At 53.6% G+C, this 18,671-nt stretch overlaps 1 protein-coding gene and 2 pseudogenes across 1 annotated transcript; 2 read left to right on the plus strand and 1 right to left on the minus strand.

Moving 5' to 3' along the window:
• LOC137464036 (zinc finger protein 208-like) overlaps nucleotides 1-18,671 on the minus strand; it is a 1,110,012-nt pseudogene that overhangs the window by 55,714 nt on the left and 1,035,627 nt on the right.
• LOC137464035 (zinc finger protein 850-like) overlaps nucleotides 1-18,671 on the plus strand; it is a 1,110,255-nt pseudogene that overhangs the window by 47,295 nt on the left and 1,044,289 nt on the right.
• Nucleotides 16,025-17,187, plus strand: LOC137464057 (olfactory receptor 14A16-like). Its single transcript, XM_068175374.1, has one exon. It carries the CDS (start codon nucleotides 16,213-16,215, stop codon nucleotides 17,185-17,187), a length of 975 nt encoding a protein of 324 aa, XP_068031475.1. The 5' UTR covers nucleotides 16,025-16,212.

Genomic DNA, 18,671 nt, shown 5'->3' on the forward strand with positions numbered 1-18,671 from the left:
ACATCACAGAGCAGATTATGACACCACAGAGTTGGCTGTGACATCAGAGACCAGCTGTGTGACATTAGAGAATGGGCTGTGACATCTCAGCGCAGGCTGTGACATCACAGAGGGGCTGTGTGACATCCCAGGAGGGCTGTGTGAGGTCACTGGGTTGGTCACTCCGCCCCAGCTCCCCCTCACAGTTTCTCCCAACAAGTCCAATGCTGTTCATGCCCAGCGGGGTCCCTGTCTCCCAGTATCCCCCCGGTCCACCTGGAGCCACAGCCTCCACCAAAGGATGTTCCACAGGATCTACCCCAGAGCCTGACATGGGGAAAAGGGGCCAGGGCTGTGTGACCAGGACATCAAGGACGTGGATTAGCCAGGTCCCTGTGGCCTGGGTTGGGTTCCCCAGGGCAGGAAAGATGTCTGGAAGCTGGAGCAGGGTTAGGGAAGGGCCTCCAAGGTGGGGCTGGAGCCCTTGGACTGTGAGCAGAGGCTGAGGGAGCTGGGCTTGTCCAGCCTGGAGCAGGGAAGGCTGAGGGGCTCCTCATCCCAGCCTGGCAGTGCCAGCGAGGAGGGGATGGAGAACACAGAGCCAGGCTCTTCACCGGGGGCCTGGTGGGAGACAGAAGCCAATGGGTGGAAGGGGCAAGAGGGGAGATCAGCCAGGCCAGGAGGAGATGAAATGAGTCAGGCTGGTTTCAGCATTTCCTCAACACCAAAAGCAGCCTGACCTCCCTTCTCCATCCACCACTGACAGCTTTGCAAATCAGGAATTGTTTGAGCTGTTTTGCACCACTCCAGGATGAGCATCCTGGTACAAGAACTTAATTGTGTTTATTTCTATCACAAGACCACCTTTGTCTAAAATCTGGTTTAGTATGGAAATCACTTGTGGATGGTGGACTCATCAGACACTGCTGGGACATTGCACATAGCTCAGGGAAGAGTGTGATTGTTATTAAATTGTGTCCTGTTCAACCGTGGTCTGTTGGCCATGAAGAGAAACTTTCTGTGCCTCTGAGTCTCACCAGTTTCCAACCCCCAAAGGACACAAACCTGATGAGTTGTGGTTCCCACTCCAGTGGTGGTGCTTGGACCTCCCTCCATCCCCAGAGCAGAGCTCCCTTGTCCCAGAAAGTCCCTGGCAATGCAGGGATGAAGGAAACAGGACAGGCTGTGGGGATCAGGGGCAGGGCACGGCCAGGGATTTGGGGTGGTTGTGAGCCCAGGGCAGGACCCGGCCCTTGGCCTTGGTGAACCTCATCCAATTGTCCTGGGCCCATGGCTCCAGCCTGTCCAGATCCCTATGCAGAGCTTCTGCCCTCCAGCACAGCCACACTCCCACCCAGCTTGGGCTCACCTGGGAACTGCCTGAGGGTGCCCTCGATGGCCTCGTCCAGATCAGCAATCAAGAGATTTCACTGACCTGGCCCCAGTCCTGAGCCCTGGGGACACCCCTGGGTGTGACTCCATTCCTCAGCTGCTCTGAGTGCCAGGGGTTGGATGGGGGAAATGGTGGGGAGGGGGTAGGGACCAAGTGTTACTGATTGCCAAACATGAAGGGTGTTCATTTTCATATCTATTCAGACTGTATTAGAAGGTGCTGGGGGTCAATATCAATTGGACATTGCTGATATCAAACTACAAACAGGAAAAACAGGAAAAGAAAACAGGACAAAACAGTTCTCTCTGCATAGTTTTCAAAACAGAATATTCACTTTAAATACACTTCTGCAATCTATTTAAGTAACCTCAGAAGGATTGAAAACTTCAATTATTCCCAGCTGCATTTCTTGTTTGGGAATTTTAAATAAATAGTTATGAGCCTTTTTCACTGAGTTCCTGAACTGAAGAGCTCAACAAAGAAGAGGCCTCTGGAGTAGTAAAATTCATCAGCAGCCTCCAAGGGGCTGAGGATCCATCCCCATCAGAGCAGCAATGACCAGAAATGGGCACAGCTTTGTGGCTGCCCCAGCTCTGGGATGGGCCCTGGGCCTGGAGCAGGAGCAGCTCTGGAGGGCCCCAAGGCCGGGCTCTTGTGCTGGCCTGGGCAGATGGGATGGCAGCAGGGGCTGCAGAGCTCTCAGCACCTCAGCCCGAGGGGAGCAGGGCACCCAGGGAGCCTCCTTTGGCCTTGGCCAAGCCCCTTCCCCCACGGCTGGGGCTGAGTCCTGGCTGAGCTGCAGCTGCTGCTGTGCCCTGGCCAGGGGCTGAGGCCGTGGGGCCAGTGGCCAGAGCAGCCTGGGCTGAGCAGAGCTGTGGGGCCAGAGCCGGCTGGGCTGTGCTGGGGAGAGGCCCTTGGTGCTGCACAGAGCTCAGGGCAGCTGGCAGAGCTTGCAGGGAGCTGGGCTGGGCTCAGAGAGCCTGGCACAGAAACCATCAGTGTCCATCCCAGTCTGGCTGAGCGTGCAGGGGCCAAGGAGAGCAGCCCAGGGTCTGCAAGTTCTCTGTGTGGGAGCTGAGCTGGTGAGCCCCTGAGCCCTCCCAAGTGCTGGGGCTGCACCTCCAGCTCCAGAGGAGATGTGACAGATGGGAGCAGAGACAAATCATTCCTGCTGAATTCTTTATTGTGTGTGCTTATACAGGTGACCTGGATCCATACGTAGACGAGCTTTTTTGTGTCAGCAAACACTGGTAGAGTGAGAAGAATAATATTTTTTAGCTGAAAATAGTATTTATGCATAAGATACAATGAGAAAGAAAAGACACATATGATCAGAATAGCATCTGAGTTTTTTAGAGGATGAGAGACTCATTGATGTTCCAGCAGTCAAACCTGCTCAAATACTTTCCTCAGGACTTCCTTGAGATGAGAGGTGACCACCAGAGGACCAGGCCAACCAGAGGTGTCTGTCTTGCCAGCTTTTGTCTGGGAGAACCCTTGCATATAGGGAATTTTTCAGGAGGAGTATCAGTTTTGGCTGTGGGCACCTGGAAAGACGGATGGTTCTTTTCCATAGGAAGGAAAGCACAGAGCTCCAGTTCTCCAGGGACTGATGAGAGGCAGCCCTCAACATTCCAAGATCAGCTGGACCTGTCAGGTAGCCCCTGGGAGGCCAAACCCTTGCTTCCATGAGGCCTTGCAGTGTCACAGGGGTCTCCTTGGTGCCACAGTATCACAATGGACCCTTGGTTCCATGGGGACTCCCAGTGTCAGAAGGGTCTCCTTGGTTCCACGAGGCCCTGCAGAGCCCCTTGATTCAACGAGGCCTCAAAGTGTCACCATGGCCTCCAGGGTTCCATGAGGCCTTGCAATGTCACAGTGGACCTTTGGTTCCATGGAGTCCTGCATTGTTCCATGGATCCTTAGTTCCATAGGGCCCTGAAGTGTCACAATGGACCCCTTGGTTCCATGGTGCCACACAGTGTGACAAGTGCCCCTTGCCCTGCCAAGACTCCATAGTGTCACAATGGCCCCTTGGATCCATGGGGCCTGTAGTGTCACAATGGCCCCTTGGATCCATGGGGCCTGTAGTGTCACAATGGCCCCTTGGATCCATGGGGCCTGTAGTGTCACAATGGCTCCTTAGATCCATAGGGCCTGTAGTGTCACAATGGCTTCTTGGATGCATGGGGCCTGTAGTGTCACAATGGCTCCTTGGATCCATGGGGCCTGTAGTGTCACAATGGCTTCTTGGATGCATGGGGCCTGTGGTGTCACAATGGTCTCCATGATGCCATAAGGCCTTGCAGTGTCACAACAGACGATTGGTTTCACTGAGCCCCACAGAGTCACTATGGCCCCCTTGGCTGCACAGGGCTCTGGAGTGCCACAATGCCTCCTTGGTGTCACAAGGCCTCAAAGTGTCAAAATGGCCTCCATGGTTCCATGAGGCCCTGCTGTGTCACAGTGGACCTGTGGTTCCATGATGCCCCATAGTGTCACAATGGCATCCTTGGTTCCACGGTGTCAGAATGGCCCCTTCATCCCATGGACACCCACAGTGTTCACTGTAGTGCCCTTGATTCCACGAGGCCCTGCCATGCTCTGATGGCTCCTTTGTTCCAGTGGGTCCAAAGTGTCAGAAGAGTCTCCATTGTTCCATGAGGCCCCGCAATGTCACTGTGCTCCCCTTGGTTCCACAGGATCCGCAGTTGAACAACGGACTCTTGGTTCCATGAGGTTCCTCAGTCACAATGGTCTCCTTGGATCCACAGTGTCACCATGGACCCATGGCTCCACGAGGCCTTGCTGTGTCAGAATGTTCCCTTGGTTCCAAGAGGTTTCTCAGTGTCACAATGGTCTCCTTGGATCCACGGTATCACAATGGACCATTGGTTCAGTGTGGCCCCAACGTGCCAAAATGGATTTTGGTTCCATGGGGTTCCGCTGTGTCACCATGGACCCTCTGTTCCATGAGTTTGCTCAGTGTCACAGCTGACTCCTTGGTTCTGTGAGGCCCCGCTGCCACCAAATCTCTGAAATATCAGAATGAGGCTCCTTAACACTCATTTGCTATTTCAGAGGGTATCGTTTATTCAGGCCTGAGGTCTAACATGGGATAACTCCTAACCTGACGTGGACATGTAATTCTACCAGTGTGTTGCTCATATACAGTCGCTAAATGCCAATTACAGTTTACCCATTTCCATAAATCCCACCCCAAGTTCACAGATTCAGTCCTTGTTTTCTCTATCACTGCACCCTTGAGCCAGATGTCTTCTTCTCTTCCAGCCATCCTTGCTGGGAAAGCAGCCCCTGCATGCCTTGTTCCTGTGCTGGAAGTTCACAGGCACGGTAAAAATGGAATGAACCCTTTGGGTCTCAAGGCCAAGGCTTTGTGTGGCCAGGCAGGGGCAGGCAGGAGGCAGAGCTGTCAGCAAAGGAAGGGGCCAGCGAGGTGGGGCAGCCGGGGGATGACGACAGCCTGCAGGGACAGAGGCCAGGGCAGGGACACCGCAGGACAGCCTGGGCTGCAGAGGGCACAGGGATGTGCAGCAGCTGCAAGGCCCTGACAGAGCCAACCTGTGCAGCCCTTTGGCCATGGCTGCTGGCCCTGGGCCTGAGGCCACGAGGGGACAAGTGACCCTTGCAGCCCTGGGGCCTCATGGCCTCCTTGTCCCTGCTCAGCAGCCGGGCAGGGGCCGCCCCATGGTCCTGCCCTTGGCATGGCACATCCCCACATGGCAGTGCCCATCCCGGGAAGAGCCCTGAGCAAGGAGGGAGGGACAGGATCTGCCTTGCCAGGGGCTGGGGCTCAGCCTTGGCCCTTTGCATTCCTGAGACACATCCAGGTTTGCTCAGCACCAGAGACACCTTTGCCTTGTTTGTCCCCACCTGTCATCAGTGCCTCCAGGGTTCTGCTCTAACTGGAACCTGGGGACACTTTCTCAGTTGTGTCCCTCAGTGGGACCCATTAAAACTACAAGAAGCTTTGGAGTTTAACTTTGAGTTCTTGAGAAGTTTAGACACTCTCAGGGACTGAGTCTGATGTAAACAACACCAAAGCCCTGAGAGGGCCATTAAAGTTTTCCTAGTGCAGTTATGGAGAAAGATTTCAAAGAGCTTGTAAGAAATACACTGTCCTCTTTCAAAGGGTGTATTTTATTACATTTCTCTTTAGAGCAGAGGCGATTGCAGCATTCTGTGATTGATACTGACCCAGGCTCTCCCCTCAGGAGCTCTGGCCTGCTCAGAGCAGCTGTGCCTTGAGCTCTGGCCCAGTGTGGACAGCCTTGCTCCACATTGCCCAAGCCCATCCTGTCTGTCCTCGCTTACCTGGGACCTGCTGTGCTTGCAGAGCTGGCTGCACCCAGCCTGAGAGGGGCTTTCCCTTTCTCTATTTTTGAAGCAATCTAAAACTCCCAAGTTTCCCCATGAAAACAGACACACTGCTCAGGTGTGTGCCAGCCCAGGGTGCCACCAAAACCACTGCAGACCTGCCCTGGGCCAGCTGTAAGGGTGGATCATCAGCCCAAGCTGCACTGGGCCACTGCAAGGGGCCGTGGCCATGGACACTGCACTGACCCCACTGCTGGGTTTGGCTGCCACGGCAACCCTGAGACGTTAAACTGTCCTTGGAAACACTGGGGAGACACTGGGACATACTGGGAATGACACTGGAGGACAGTGGGATGGACACTGGGAACATTGTGGCGAGGACTGGGAGGAACTGGAAGGGACTGGGAATGAACTCGTGTATTGGGAGGGACAGGGGTGTACTGGGAAGGACTGGAGGGGCACTGGGGATGCACTGGGCTGTACTGGGAAGGACTGGAGGGGCACTGGGGTTGTACTGGGATGTACTGGGGATGCACTGGGCTGGACTGGAGGGGTTGGATGGGCTGCTCCCGCCTCCCATTTGCCGGGGCTCCTGCCCATCACTGCCCGCAGCCAATCAGCGACAGGGATTGTGGCCTTGGGGCGGTGCCTGGAGTCGGCGCCATACTTTCGCTAGTGCCTACAACTCCCGTCATGCCCCGCGGCCCGATTCAGCCCCATTGGAGCCGGGACTACAACGCCCGTCATGCCCCGCGCTCCACAGAACCCCCTCGGTACCCGCCCCCATCTGTCCCGTAAGTGTCCCCCAGACCCTCCAGGATCCCCAAGTGCCCCTCAGCGCCCATTCGGGACCCCAAAAAGGCGCCCCCGGATCCCCGGAGCGCTCCCGACCCCACGGATGCCCGGCACAGCCACTGCTGGGAATTCATCTCCTCTCATCCCCCGCGGCCCCAGAGCCCCTCAGAACACAGTCACGCGCCTAAACCGCCTGCCGTACCCCGCGCCCTAAGGAGCCCGGGTAGAGCTCCCCGAGCTCCCCCCAAGTTCTCCCGAACCGTTTACGTTCGCCCCGAGGGCCTCAAGTCGCGGCTCGGACGCAAAAGTGTCCCCCAAGGGCCTTCCCGGACCCCCAAACGCCGCGTCCGAGCCACTGCCGGGACTACAGCTCCCATCATGCTCCGCGGCGCACGTCCCGCACTATTGCAGCCGTGACTTCATCTCCCGTCATGCCCCGCGCCCCATCGCAGCTGCGCCTAGAACTCCCGTGATGCTCCGCGGCCCCGTTCAACCGTATTCTACCCGCGCCTACAACTCCCATCACCCCCCGCGCCCCGGAGAGCCCCGCTGGAGCCCCCCAAGTGCCCGCCCGGGCCCCGCGGGGCCCCAAATTCCCCTCCCTGACCTCCAAGGGCCCCCCTGCACCCCCAAGGGCTCCCCCGGACCCCGAGCTGTCCCTCAGAACCCCTAAGTGCCCCTCCAAGTGCCCACCCGGCTCCCCCAAGTGTCCTCCAGACCCTCAAGTTCTCTCTGAATTCCCTCCCCAGGCACAGAACTGCCCCAAATGTGCCCCAGAAATGTCTCCAAGGATCCCAAAGTGGCCCCTCCTTAACCCCGTGTGAGAAAAAGATGATAAAAAAGATGACAAAATGACTGGAAATATTGCTAATTGCCATAAACAGGAAGAAATAAATAGCCAATACATCTTCATTCATTAATGAAGGTAATTGTGTTACTGAGATACAAAGAACATTCGTTTTCTTGGCTACTAAAAGTGTATAGATTTTTAATGTAAATATTAAAACTAGGTAAGAAAAACCAATGCTATTATTAGAAATAAATTTAATACATCTAGAAATAAATAAATATGTGAAAAATTGATATTATATGGCTCTACGCAGATAGTTACTATATGTATTATGTTATATTGGTTAGTTGTGCTGTATTTACATTTTAATAGTACAGTAAATGTAGTTTTGTAGTTAAAATGAAGCTTTAGTAGTTAAAACAGAAACTCTCTATGTGGGGGTTTTTTAAAGGAATGAGACACTGGCTTCGAGCTAACAGTCACAGAACACCTAAATCTGCCAGAGAAGAGGAATTTAGGGTTTTCTCATCAGAAGAAGCTGATTTCTTCAGGCCTTTCTCAGACTCAAAGATGCCCTGGGGATTAAAGGAAGCAGTTGAAAAATAACAGAGTTGCTTGTTTTAAATAGAATGTATGCATAACCATGAAGTATGTATGAATATGCCACAGTGCATGGTTTTTAAGGTTATTCCTTTGTTCACAAAACGTGCTTATCGGGCTTAAGTGCCCGAGAGCATCCAGACGTCCGTAAGTCTTTGCTTTTTATTGCCTTGTAATCGCCCTAACTCTAAATTTTTATTGCTCTAATTGTATTACTATTTTAATAACCATTTTATTATTATTAAACTTTTAAAATTTTAAAAAACAATGATTGGTCTTTTTTCACAGTGGTTAACATAAAATAATGTGTTACAGAATAGAAATAAGAGAATAAATCACGTGAGCATTTTTGGGTATTTTGGCGTGTCAGTCCCAGGTGGGCGGTGTCAGACGTGGTGACGCTGGAGGTGAGGAGCAGGTTGTCCAAACAGGGTCAGCCCAAAAGGGGCTCATTCTTCTCCATTCTGTTAGAAATGAGAAGCTTGACTCAGCCAATACATCAAGCAGCAATTAAATTTATTAATTAATATGGAAACGCATGAGCAGAGACAGCGCTGGGTGCAGTGGTGGGGGTTTTCCCCTCCAACTGCGCACCGGTTGTTGGGCTTGCTGGTGTTTATTGATCATGTTCATGCATATTCATCAGCTTTCCCCAGCAGCTTCTATTTCCCATTTTGACGTGAGCTTTCAGCAGTTTCTATTTCTACCTTTTGACGTCACAATTCTGTACTTTAGGATCGTAAATCTGTGATGGTGATGTCTGGTTCCTTTCCAATTTCTATACTCTGTTGTGATCTATTCCAGGTTTCAATATCCCGGGATGTGTGTCCCACATGGTGGGGTCCATCTTCCTGAGGTGGGGTCCAGCTTCTATTTTCTAGGATCATTAATCTATGGTAGTGATGTCCAGCTTCCCCTTTCGAAATCATTAATCAGCAACCTTGATGTCCATCTTCCTTTTCCAGGAGCTTGGGATAGGGTCACTTCCCTTTCTGTTTAAATCCCTTATATATTCCAAAGCTACAATTTAACATCCTTAATGCTAAGCAACATTCCAAAGTTATAATTCAGAGATTCTTATTGCAAAACAGCTTAAGACCTAATAACAAATAAAAAGTTCTCCTCAAAAGCAGCATTCTAAAGTTAGAATTCAAATACTCTTATTACAAAACAGTTTAAGACTTTTAACTCTTATTTGCAAATAAAAGATTGGTTCAAAAGCCTTCTTCCATGCTTTCCTGGGTTGTGTATTAGAACTCATCTTTATAACTGTCCCATGGCCGTGTTCCATACATTTCATAACCATAACTGCACAGGCTGCCTTTATTTACCTGACACAAAACACAACTTTGTATTTCACACTCCTGCACAGAACTCCAAACCGACTCCAGTCACTGCACAAGCCCTGGAGCCTTGAAGACCATGGAAGGAAGACAAAGAGCTCCTGAGGGCTTTCTGTATTTTCATCAGCCCCATGGTGGATTTGGGGCTGGGTCCAGGACCCTCAGGCACTGGGAGAAGGATGAAGAAGCTGCTCAAGGAGGCAGAAGCAAAACTCCAAGTCCCTGGGAGCATCCCTGGGCCCCAGCGAGGGCAGGGAGTGCCAGAGGCTCCCCAGGGAGTGCAGAGAGCAGATCCGTGAGGCCAGGATTGCAGGGAGCCCAAGGCTCTGAGCAGGGAACTGCGATGCTGAGCAAGGCCTGGCTTGGCTGCAGGAAGCAGAAAGGCCAAGCCCTGAGCCCAGCCTGGCACAGCAGGGCCTGTCCCTCACGGCTGGCTCGGGGCTGTTTGTGGGGCAGGGGTATGTGAGGGGCAGCAAGGACAAATGTCACAAACCTGTGTGACACTCCAGATCCTCATGGAACCAAGGGGCCAGTGTGACACTGTGGGGCCTCATGGAAACAAGAGGCCATTGTGAGCCTGCAGGGCTGTAACACCCCAGAACACTGAAATGCTGGGGGTCACCAAAGGTTCCTTTCCTTGAGTTTGGTGCACAGGAGAAACACCAACCAGATATTCTCACCATGGCCAGATGAAAGAGTTTTCTTGGTAGGAAGGGACCCACAAGGATCATCAAGTCCAGCTCTGAAGTGAATGGCCCACACAGGGACTGAACACAGCCTCAGTGATACCAGCACCATGCTCTAACCAACAGAGCTGAGAGAGCAAAATGACACAAAATTGTACTGGCAAAATATAGACAATCAAGGAACTTTGACAAAGGGTTTAACACAACATCCTGTTCTACATAAAACTCTTATCATAGCATTAACACCATTAACTTAGCCCATTTAACCTAAAAACCTTTAAGCCTTAAAATGCTAAGTTACCCAAAAATGTTCCAGGAAAGTAGGAGTAGAAGAAGAAGAAATAGAGAACAACAGAAAGACAGAAGATCGGTAGAAAGACACACACAGAGGCACCACCTGCTCAGGTTCCAGCACCATTAACAGAGGAACCCCAGGAGAAGGCAGGATCCAGACCATGGGCTGGCCTCGTGCTCCGGCTTTTAAACCCCTGGGCCTTCATGGGCCCGCCCCTGGGGTGGGACTGCCAGTTGCTTGTCCAATCAGAGTCAGGTTAGGCACCAGCTGCTGGTGTGTGATTGACTGACAGCTGGGCCAATCAGAGCTGGGGTAGCACTGCCTGCTGTGTGACTGACTGACAGCTGGGCCAATCAGAGCTGGGTTAGCCCTGCCTGCTGTGTGATTGACTGACAGCTCAGCCAATCAGAGCTGGGTTAACACCGCCCCTTCCATGTGATTGACAGCTGTGCCAGGCCAGGGCTGGGGGCGGGGCTCTGTCCCACCACAAACCAAGGCCTGACCCGCTCCTGGCCCCACACGGGCATTCCGAGCATCCCAAGGTGTCTGGGGACATTGATCTCATCCAGCCTCTAACAGTGACCATGGTGACACTACAGAACCCCATGGAGCCATGGGTCAGTTGTGACACTGTGCTGCCCCATGGAATCAAGGAGACCATTGTGAACACGGGGACCCCAAGGAACCAAGGCTCCATGGTGACCTTGTGGAGCCCGCAGTGTCACAGAGGAGCCGTTGTGACACAGCGAGGGCACATGGAGCTGAGGAGCCATTGTGACACATCAGGGCTTTGTGGAACCACGAAGCCATTGTGACATTGCAAGGCCCCATGGAAGCACAGGGCCATTGTGACACTGCAGAAGCAATGGGAACACTGTGACACTCCAGGGCCTCATGGAACCAAGCAGACCAGTGTGACACTGTGGGGTCACACGAAACCAAGGGAACATGGAACAGGTCTGGCTGGCTGGGGCTTCTGGAGACCACCTGACAGGTCCAGCAGACCTTGGCATGTCGATGGCTGCTTCTCACCTGCCCTGAAGCACTGGGGCTCTGGGCTTTCCTTCCCATGGGAGAGAACTGTCCTTCTCCTCCAGGGACCCAGGGCCAAAACTGGGATTCCACTTCCAAAACTCTGTACATCCAAGGATTGCTCCCCAGTGAAAGCTCCCAGGAAAGAAAGGTGTGGCTGCCCTTGGTATCCTGCAGATGCCTCTCACCCAAAACACTGGGGCTCGGTGCTTTCCTTCCAATGAAAAAGAACCGCCCGTCTTCTCAAGGTGTTCATGGTCCAAATTGAGATTCCTCCTCCCAAATTCTGTATAATTCTGTATATCCAAGGATTCCTCCATGACAAAATCTGTCAGGACAAGCAGGTCTTGCTGGCTGGGCCTCCCAGGAGCCACCTCTCTCCTCTTCTGCCTTTGAAACACTTGGGCTCTGTGCTTTGCTTCCTGTGGAAAAGAACCGTTCTTCTATATCTATGCAGAAATGGCTGAAATTGAGGTTCCACCTTCCAAATTCCCGATATACAAGGGTTGCTTACAGAAAAAAGCTACCAGGACAGAGAGGTCTGGCTGCCTTAGGCCTCTGGTGGCCATCTGCCCTTGAAACACTGGTGTTCCATGCTTTCCTTCCTATGGAAAAGAATTGTCCTCCTCCCCCAGGTGTCCATGTCTGAAATTGGGATTCCACCTCTAACATTCTGTATATCCAAGGGTTGCTCCCAGCCAAAATCTGCCAGTACTGCCAAGTCTGGCTGGCCTTGGCCTCTGGTGGCTGCCCCTGCCACACTGGGGCTCGGTTCTTTCCTTCCCATGGAGATCACTGTGACACGGTGGGGACCTCATGGAAGCAAGGGGATCATTGTGGCACCACTGGAGCCCATGGAACCAAGGGGCCATGGTGACACAGCGGGGCTTCATGGACCCAGAGACCATTATGGCTCTGTGGGGCCTGATGGAACCATGGAGGCCATTCTGACCCTTCAGGGCCTCGTGTCACCAAGGGGGCATTGTGACACCTCAGGGCCTCATGGAAGCAAGGGACCATTGGGACACTGTGGAGCCCCATGGAACCGAGGGAACATGGAACAGGTCTGGCTGGCTTGGCCTCCCAGGGGCCACCTGACAGGTCAGGCTGATCTTGGAATGCCAAGAGCTGCCTCTCATCAGCTCCTGGAGTACTGGGGCTCTGTGCTTTCTTTGCTATGGAAAAGAACTGTCCCTCTTTTCAGCTGCCCATTGCCAAAATTGGTAAGGTCCCTAAAAAATTTCCAATATGCAAGGGTATCTCTCAGAAAAAAAAACTGTCAGCTCTAGCTGACCTCTCATCCACCCGGGGAAACAGTGGGGCTCTGTTCCTTCCTTCCTGTGGAAAAGAACCTGGCCTTCATATCCAGGGTCCATGGCTTAAATTAGAATTTGGCCTCCCAAATTCCGTATATGCAAGGATCGCTCCCAGACACAAGTAGCCAGGACAGACAGGTCAGGCTGGCCCTGTGCTCTGGTGATTTTCTTAGACTATGAGCTGAATGTTTTCATTTGAAAACACCTTGGAGAGCACCCAGAGATCTCCCAAAGAGGAGTTTGGAGGCCTCAGACACATGACCACTACATATGGACAAAGGAGCTGTGTGCTCTGTGCTGTTGTGGTGGTTTTGCATCATGGAAGTGATGTCCTGAGAGAAGCTGCTAGCAGTTTCCTCTGTGTCTGACAAAAAACAATCAGTAATTAGCTTTGAGAGCTGACAATCTGTTAAACCACTGAGGAAACTGCACACGCCTCTGTGAAGACACAAGTTAAAGATGGAGAAGCCTGGCTGGGTCTCTTTCCCTTCTGGCCAGCAAAGAGGTGACCAGGCCGGGCCAGCCCCGTCTCAGCAAGGCCAGGCCGGGCGGCTCCTGCTGTGGGGCCGGGCCCCTTCCCAGGGAGCCGCCAGGCCCCATCGGCTGCCGGGCAGGGCAGGGGAGGCCGCGGGGCCGAGGCCGGGCCGGGCCGTGGCTGCGGTTGCTGACATCTGGCCGCTACCGAGCCCTGCCCCGCCGCCAGCCCGGGCCCAGCCAGGATCCGCCGGGCCCCAGGAGCAGCCCCGGGCCGGGCCGGCTCGGCCAAGGTTCTGCCGCCCTTGGGGTTCGCCCGCAACCAGCGGGCAGGGGGAGGAGAAGCCATGGGCCCCGGCCGTGCTGCTGCTGTGCTCTGGCCTGGCTGCTGAGATCCTGGCCCTGCCCCAGCGCGGCCCAGCCTGACACAGCCCCAGCGCAGCCGCTGCAGAAACCTCCATGGTAAAACAGCTCCGGCCGCAAGTACCGAGCCCGGCCGGGGTCACGGAACCATCTGCAGGCCCCGGCTGAGATATCGACTCTTCCAGTGCTTCCATCCTCCCTTGAGTGAGAGAAAAGGACAAAGTGCAGGCACACACAGGAGCAACATGAAGACACCAAGGTCAGTGAAGAGGAAGTTGAGACCCAGATGGGAGGGATGAGGAGATGCCTTGATCTTGGGGCTGAAATCCTCTGGTAAAGCTATGGAGAAGGATGTAATTGATACATCAGACTTTCATTTTCTCTATAACACATTGAAAACAATTTGGAGGTGACTTGCTCAGCAAAGGCCTCCATGCTAATGTAAGGAAATGTTGCAGTAGCTGTGATCCCATGAGAAGTTTGAACAATGAAAGACAGCAGAGTGATGAGACCCTATGCCCCCAGAGAGAGAAGAAGACCTCTTTTTCCAGAGATGAAGATGATTTCAGAAATAGATGAAGAGAACCTTTGCTCTTAAATAGCTTATCTTTAAACTAATACTCCATAAGTTGGCATGGCCCATAAACACAACTGTGGGAGAAGATGTGAAAAAATGGGAGGGATTTCACATTTACAGATTTTTCCTAGGCAGCTGCTATTCATGGAAATGAAAAGCCATGAGATAACTGTTGTCTTGTGGAGAAGTCTCCATAACATTTACAAGAGGAACTTCTCTTTCTAAGTCAACTGAAGAAAGACTATTCTAGAGGTGGAAAACTGACTGAAATTTTCGGTTTTGTCTCTTTTCATTGTCAGGTTGTATGGAGAGAGGAAGTGTTCTGAAAGTTTTGTTCTGATTCTTATTACTCTTTATTTCAGTGACTATTAATAAACTTTTCTTTATACCCTATTAAAGTTTTGAGCCCACTTTGCCTTTCTCCTAATCCTATCTCAGAGCAAGAAATTAGTAAGTATATTCTAGTGAGTGCCCTGGTAATTAGCCAACACTTGAACCCACCACACTAATTAACACATTGGCCGAGAAATCTCAAAAAACACATTGGCCAAGAAATCTCAAATTGGCGAAGCAAAAATCTTCCTGATGAACTGCCTCAGACAAGAGGGAAATCAAGGCACAGCCATGGTTTCTCAGGATTTGTTTGATCCTCATGAGCCCCGTGGTGCATTAGGAGCTGAGCCCTGGAACCTCAGGGCCCAAGAGGAGATTGCACAAACCTTTCCAGGAGTCAAAGTCAGAAGAAAACCCCAAAGTGTCTCAAAGCATAAATGGGACCCACTGAGGTCCATCCCCAACACAGGCTCCTCATGGACTCCTTGGAGGAGAGAACAGGAGGCCAGGATGGCACAAAAACTTCATGGCTGGAGCTTTTCCAGGAGGCCCCAGTGCCTCAGGACAAGGTGTCTCCTGACAGCCCTTGGTGGCACAGACCCTGCTGTGCCGCAGGGCACCAAGACTTGGCTTCTCTTTGTCCCCACCTGTCATCAGTGCCTCCAGTTCTCTGCTCTGCCTGGGGCCTGGGGACACTTTCTCAGTCGTGTCCCTCAGTGGGACCCATTAAAAGTCAAAGAAACTTTGGAGTTGGATTCTGACTTGGAGTTCTGGAGAGGTTTCTGCAGCTCCCTCTCAGGGCCTGATGTTCAGGGCCTGAGCACAAAGCCCCAGAGGGTCATTAAAGTCCTTGTGCTGTGTCTGTGCTGCTGAGCTGGGCTGGGCTCCTGGCACAGAGGGTGATCCCTGTAACCAAAGAGAGCTTCAAAAGCACATTTCTCTGGATGAGCAGCTCTTCTCCCAGCCCAGCAGGGCTGGGGCACTGCCTGCAGCCAGCCCGGGCACAGCACAGAGGCACAGAGAGCTTCCATCAGTCAGGGCTGGGAAGGTGCTGAGAAGTGCCTGGGGCAGAATCCCTGGCAGCCCTTGGCACAGGAACCTCTGGCTGCAGGACAATGCAGCTGCAGCTCCTGGAGTGATCTCCTACAGCTGGAACATCCCAATGCCCACAGACCCTGTGAGTACATTCTCTGATCATCTCTTGTGCAGAGCAGCCAGGGGTGCCCAGGGCTGTCCTGCAGAGCAGGGTCCTGCAGCCCAGGGAGCTGCTCCCAGCCCTGGGGTCAAGATCTGGGTGGAAGGAGACAGCTGGTAGGGTTTGGAAGTGTTCTCCTTGTGTTGAGGATGCTGCATTCTTCAGGACTGCTCCCAGCATGGCATTTAACTCCAGAAAATTTTCAAGTAGATTATTCAGGGAGCACAGTGAGCAAGAGGCTGCATAAAACGGAAAATCCTACTTTTTTAATCTACTGCTCTGGGTTGTCTGCATGGGAAATTGAGAGATTAATATCTCTCAATTTAGGTCGAGAAAAATAAAAAAGTTTTCTCTCAGATATGAATAAACCAGGCAGTGACGGAAATCAGCACAGGGTCTCTTTGACACAGCATCAGTGTCACTTTTCCAGCCTCCTCAGGGTTGTTCTGACACTGCCATCAGAGCCTGCAGAGCCAGAGCTGCCCCTGGGCTGTGCCTGAGCTGAGAGGGGTCTGCAGGGCAGAGCTACACCCCCAGGGCTGGGCTGGGCTCTGGCTGCACTGGCAGGGCCCAGCCCTGGGCACAGGGAAGCAGCTGCTGGCAGGGACAGCTCCAGGCAGCAGAGCCCTGGGCAGGCAGAGGGTGGAAAGTGCCCCCAAGCTGGGCTGGGATATTTAAAGTCCTCTCCAAACCCAACTATTCCATGATTACTTTACTTACAGATCCCCATGTGCAGCCACAGCCAATGTCCAACAGCAGCTCCATCAGCCACTTCCTCCTGCTGGCACTGGCACACACGCGGCAGCTGCAGCTCCTGCACTTCTGCTTCTTCCTGGGCATCTCCCTGGCTGCCCTCCTGGGCAACGGCCTCATCATCAGCGCCGTAGCCTGCGGCCACCACCTGCACACGCCCATGTTCTTCTTCCTGCTCAACCTGGCCCTCAGCGACCTGGGCTCCATCTGCACCACTGTCCCCAAAGCCATGCACAATTCCCTCTGGGACACCAGCACCATCTCCTACTCAGGATGTGCTGCACAGCTCTTTTTCTTTATGTTCTTCATCGCAGCAGAGCTTTCCCTCCTGACCATCATGTGCTACGAGCGCTACGTGTCCATCTGCAAACCCCTGCACTACGGGACCCTCCTGGGCAGCAGAGCTTGTGCCCACATGGCAGCAGCTGCCTGGGCCAGTGCCTTTCTCAATGCTCTGCTGCACACGGCCAATACATTTTCCCTGCCCCTGTGCCATGGCAATGCCCTGGGCCAGTTCTTCTGTGAGATCCCCCAGATCCTCAAGCTCTCCTGCTCCAAATCCCACCTCAGGGAACTTGGGCTCATTGCAGTTAGTGCATATTTAGGACTTGGCTGTTTTGTGTTCATGGTTTTCTCCTATGTGCAGATCTTCAGGGCCGTGCTGAGGATCCCCTCTGAGCAGGGACGGCACAAAGCCTTTTCCACCTGCCTCCCTCACCTGGCCGTGGTCTCCTTGTTCCTCAGCACTGCAGCATTTGCTCATCTGAAGCCCCCTTCCAGCTCCTCCCCATCCCTGGATCTGTCAGTGTCCGTTCTGTACTCGGTGGTGCCTCCAGCCCTGAACCCCCTCATCTACAGCCTGAGGAACCAGGAGCTCAAGGCTGCAGTGAGGAGACTGATCACTGGGCAATTGCAGAAACATTAAACTGCTAGTCAATTTCAGCAAGTCACTTGAAATAAAACTCATCCTTGATACTTCTTGTTGGTTTCATTTTGGAGGTTCTTTTTCTTTTACATTTTCAATATCGTCCACAAATAAATGTCATTGTTTGTGCCATTTCTCCTTTTGTTTCTCTCCACCTTCCCTGTGGCCACAGACTGTGTCAATGATGGGCTGAGCTATCAGTGGTTTAAAGGAACTCAAGGATGTCCCAGAAGAGTTTTCTGCAGAGATGCCCTTTTGTTGCCTTCTCTGGAGCTGCAGCAGCAATGTCTGTGTGCAGAGCTGGGGCAGATCAGTGCTGGCACAGCAGCTGTGCCCAGCAGCAGCAGCACTTGGTGTTGCCAGTGCTGCTCCCGTGGCCCTGCCCCGCTGCCCTGGTGGCCCTGGTGTTGCTGCAGGGTCTGCGTGCTCTCGGGGCCGGGCACAGTCCTGGGGGTGGCAGTGCCGGGGCTGCAGCAGGGACAGGCCATGGGCACTGCTGGGGCAGCGCTGATGCCTCAGGCCAGGGCCTGGGGGCTCCAGGCTCCTTGCACAGGCTCTCTCAAGAACACGGCCAGGCCAATGCTCAGCACAGAAAACCCCCGTGAGCAGCCCCAGGCTGGCCGTGGGCAGGCTGGGGGCAAACAGCATGGCTGGTGCTCTGCAAGGGCCCTGGGGGAGACGGGAAGGAGCAGCAGAGCAGGGGCTGATCCATCCCCAGTGCGCTGGACAGCCCAGGGCAGCGTCCCAGAGCGTCCTGATGGAGCTGTCAACAACATCCCCCCTCTGCAGCCCTGGCCTCTCCCCCAGCCCACACAGGTGCCGCATCCTTGCAGGCACAGCCACGGCAGCACTGGCTCAGGAGCCCCTGTTTGCATTGCACACAGCAGGCGGGAGCACCCCCATGCTGCTGCTGTGGGGACATGAACCTGAGGGAGCACAAATGCCATCAGCCCCTGGGGCCAGGAAGGGCTGGGGGACGCCAGGGAAACCACTCAGCTTTGTCCTGGCCTCTGCAGTCAGCCAGAAAGTTTGTTCCCATCAGCTGGGAGTTTCCTGTCCCACTGCAGACGCTGTTGCTCAGAGCCAGGGCTGCCTGGCAGCCACTCCCAAACTGCCCTGAGCATTTCCTTGGCTTCACCTTGGCTTTCTTTACACTTCCTGATAAAAATATCTTCCCATTGCCCATCCCTGTTCCCTCCCTTGCACCCAGCCCTTCTCTGTTTGCCCTTTCCTCTCTGGCCCCACTCCCTATTCCAGTTCCTGACTTGGCACCATGGGAACGTCCCTTGGGGAGCAGGATCATCCCACAGGTGCTGCAGGAATTGTCTGCAGGCTCCTGCAGTGCCTCGTGCTGCTCCCTTGCCAGAGGCAGCCCAGGCCAGGGGGGCACCTCTGGGCTGCTGTGTCTGGCTGTGGGGCTGCCTGTTCTGGGCAGTGAGGAGGGGCTGGAGAGGCTCTGCAGGACTGACAGGATGGGCTTTGGG

This window comes from Anomalospiza imberbis, chromosome 35 (genome assembly GCF_031753505.1).
Source record: "Anomalospiza imberbis isolate Cuckoo-Finch-1a 21T00152 chromosome 35, ASM3175350v1, whole genome shotgun sequence".
Taxonomy (NCBI): Eukaryota; Metazoa; Chordata; class Aves; order Passeriformes; family Viduidae; genus Anomalospiza; species Anomalospiza imberbis.

What these genes read in the sequence shown, in the direction of transcription:
- LOC137464057 (XM_068175374.1), top strand. Translation starts at nt 16,213, where the DNA reads ATGATTACTTTACTTACAGATCCCCATGTGCAGCCACAGCCAATGTCC.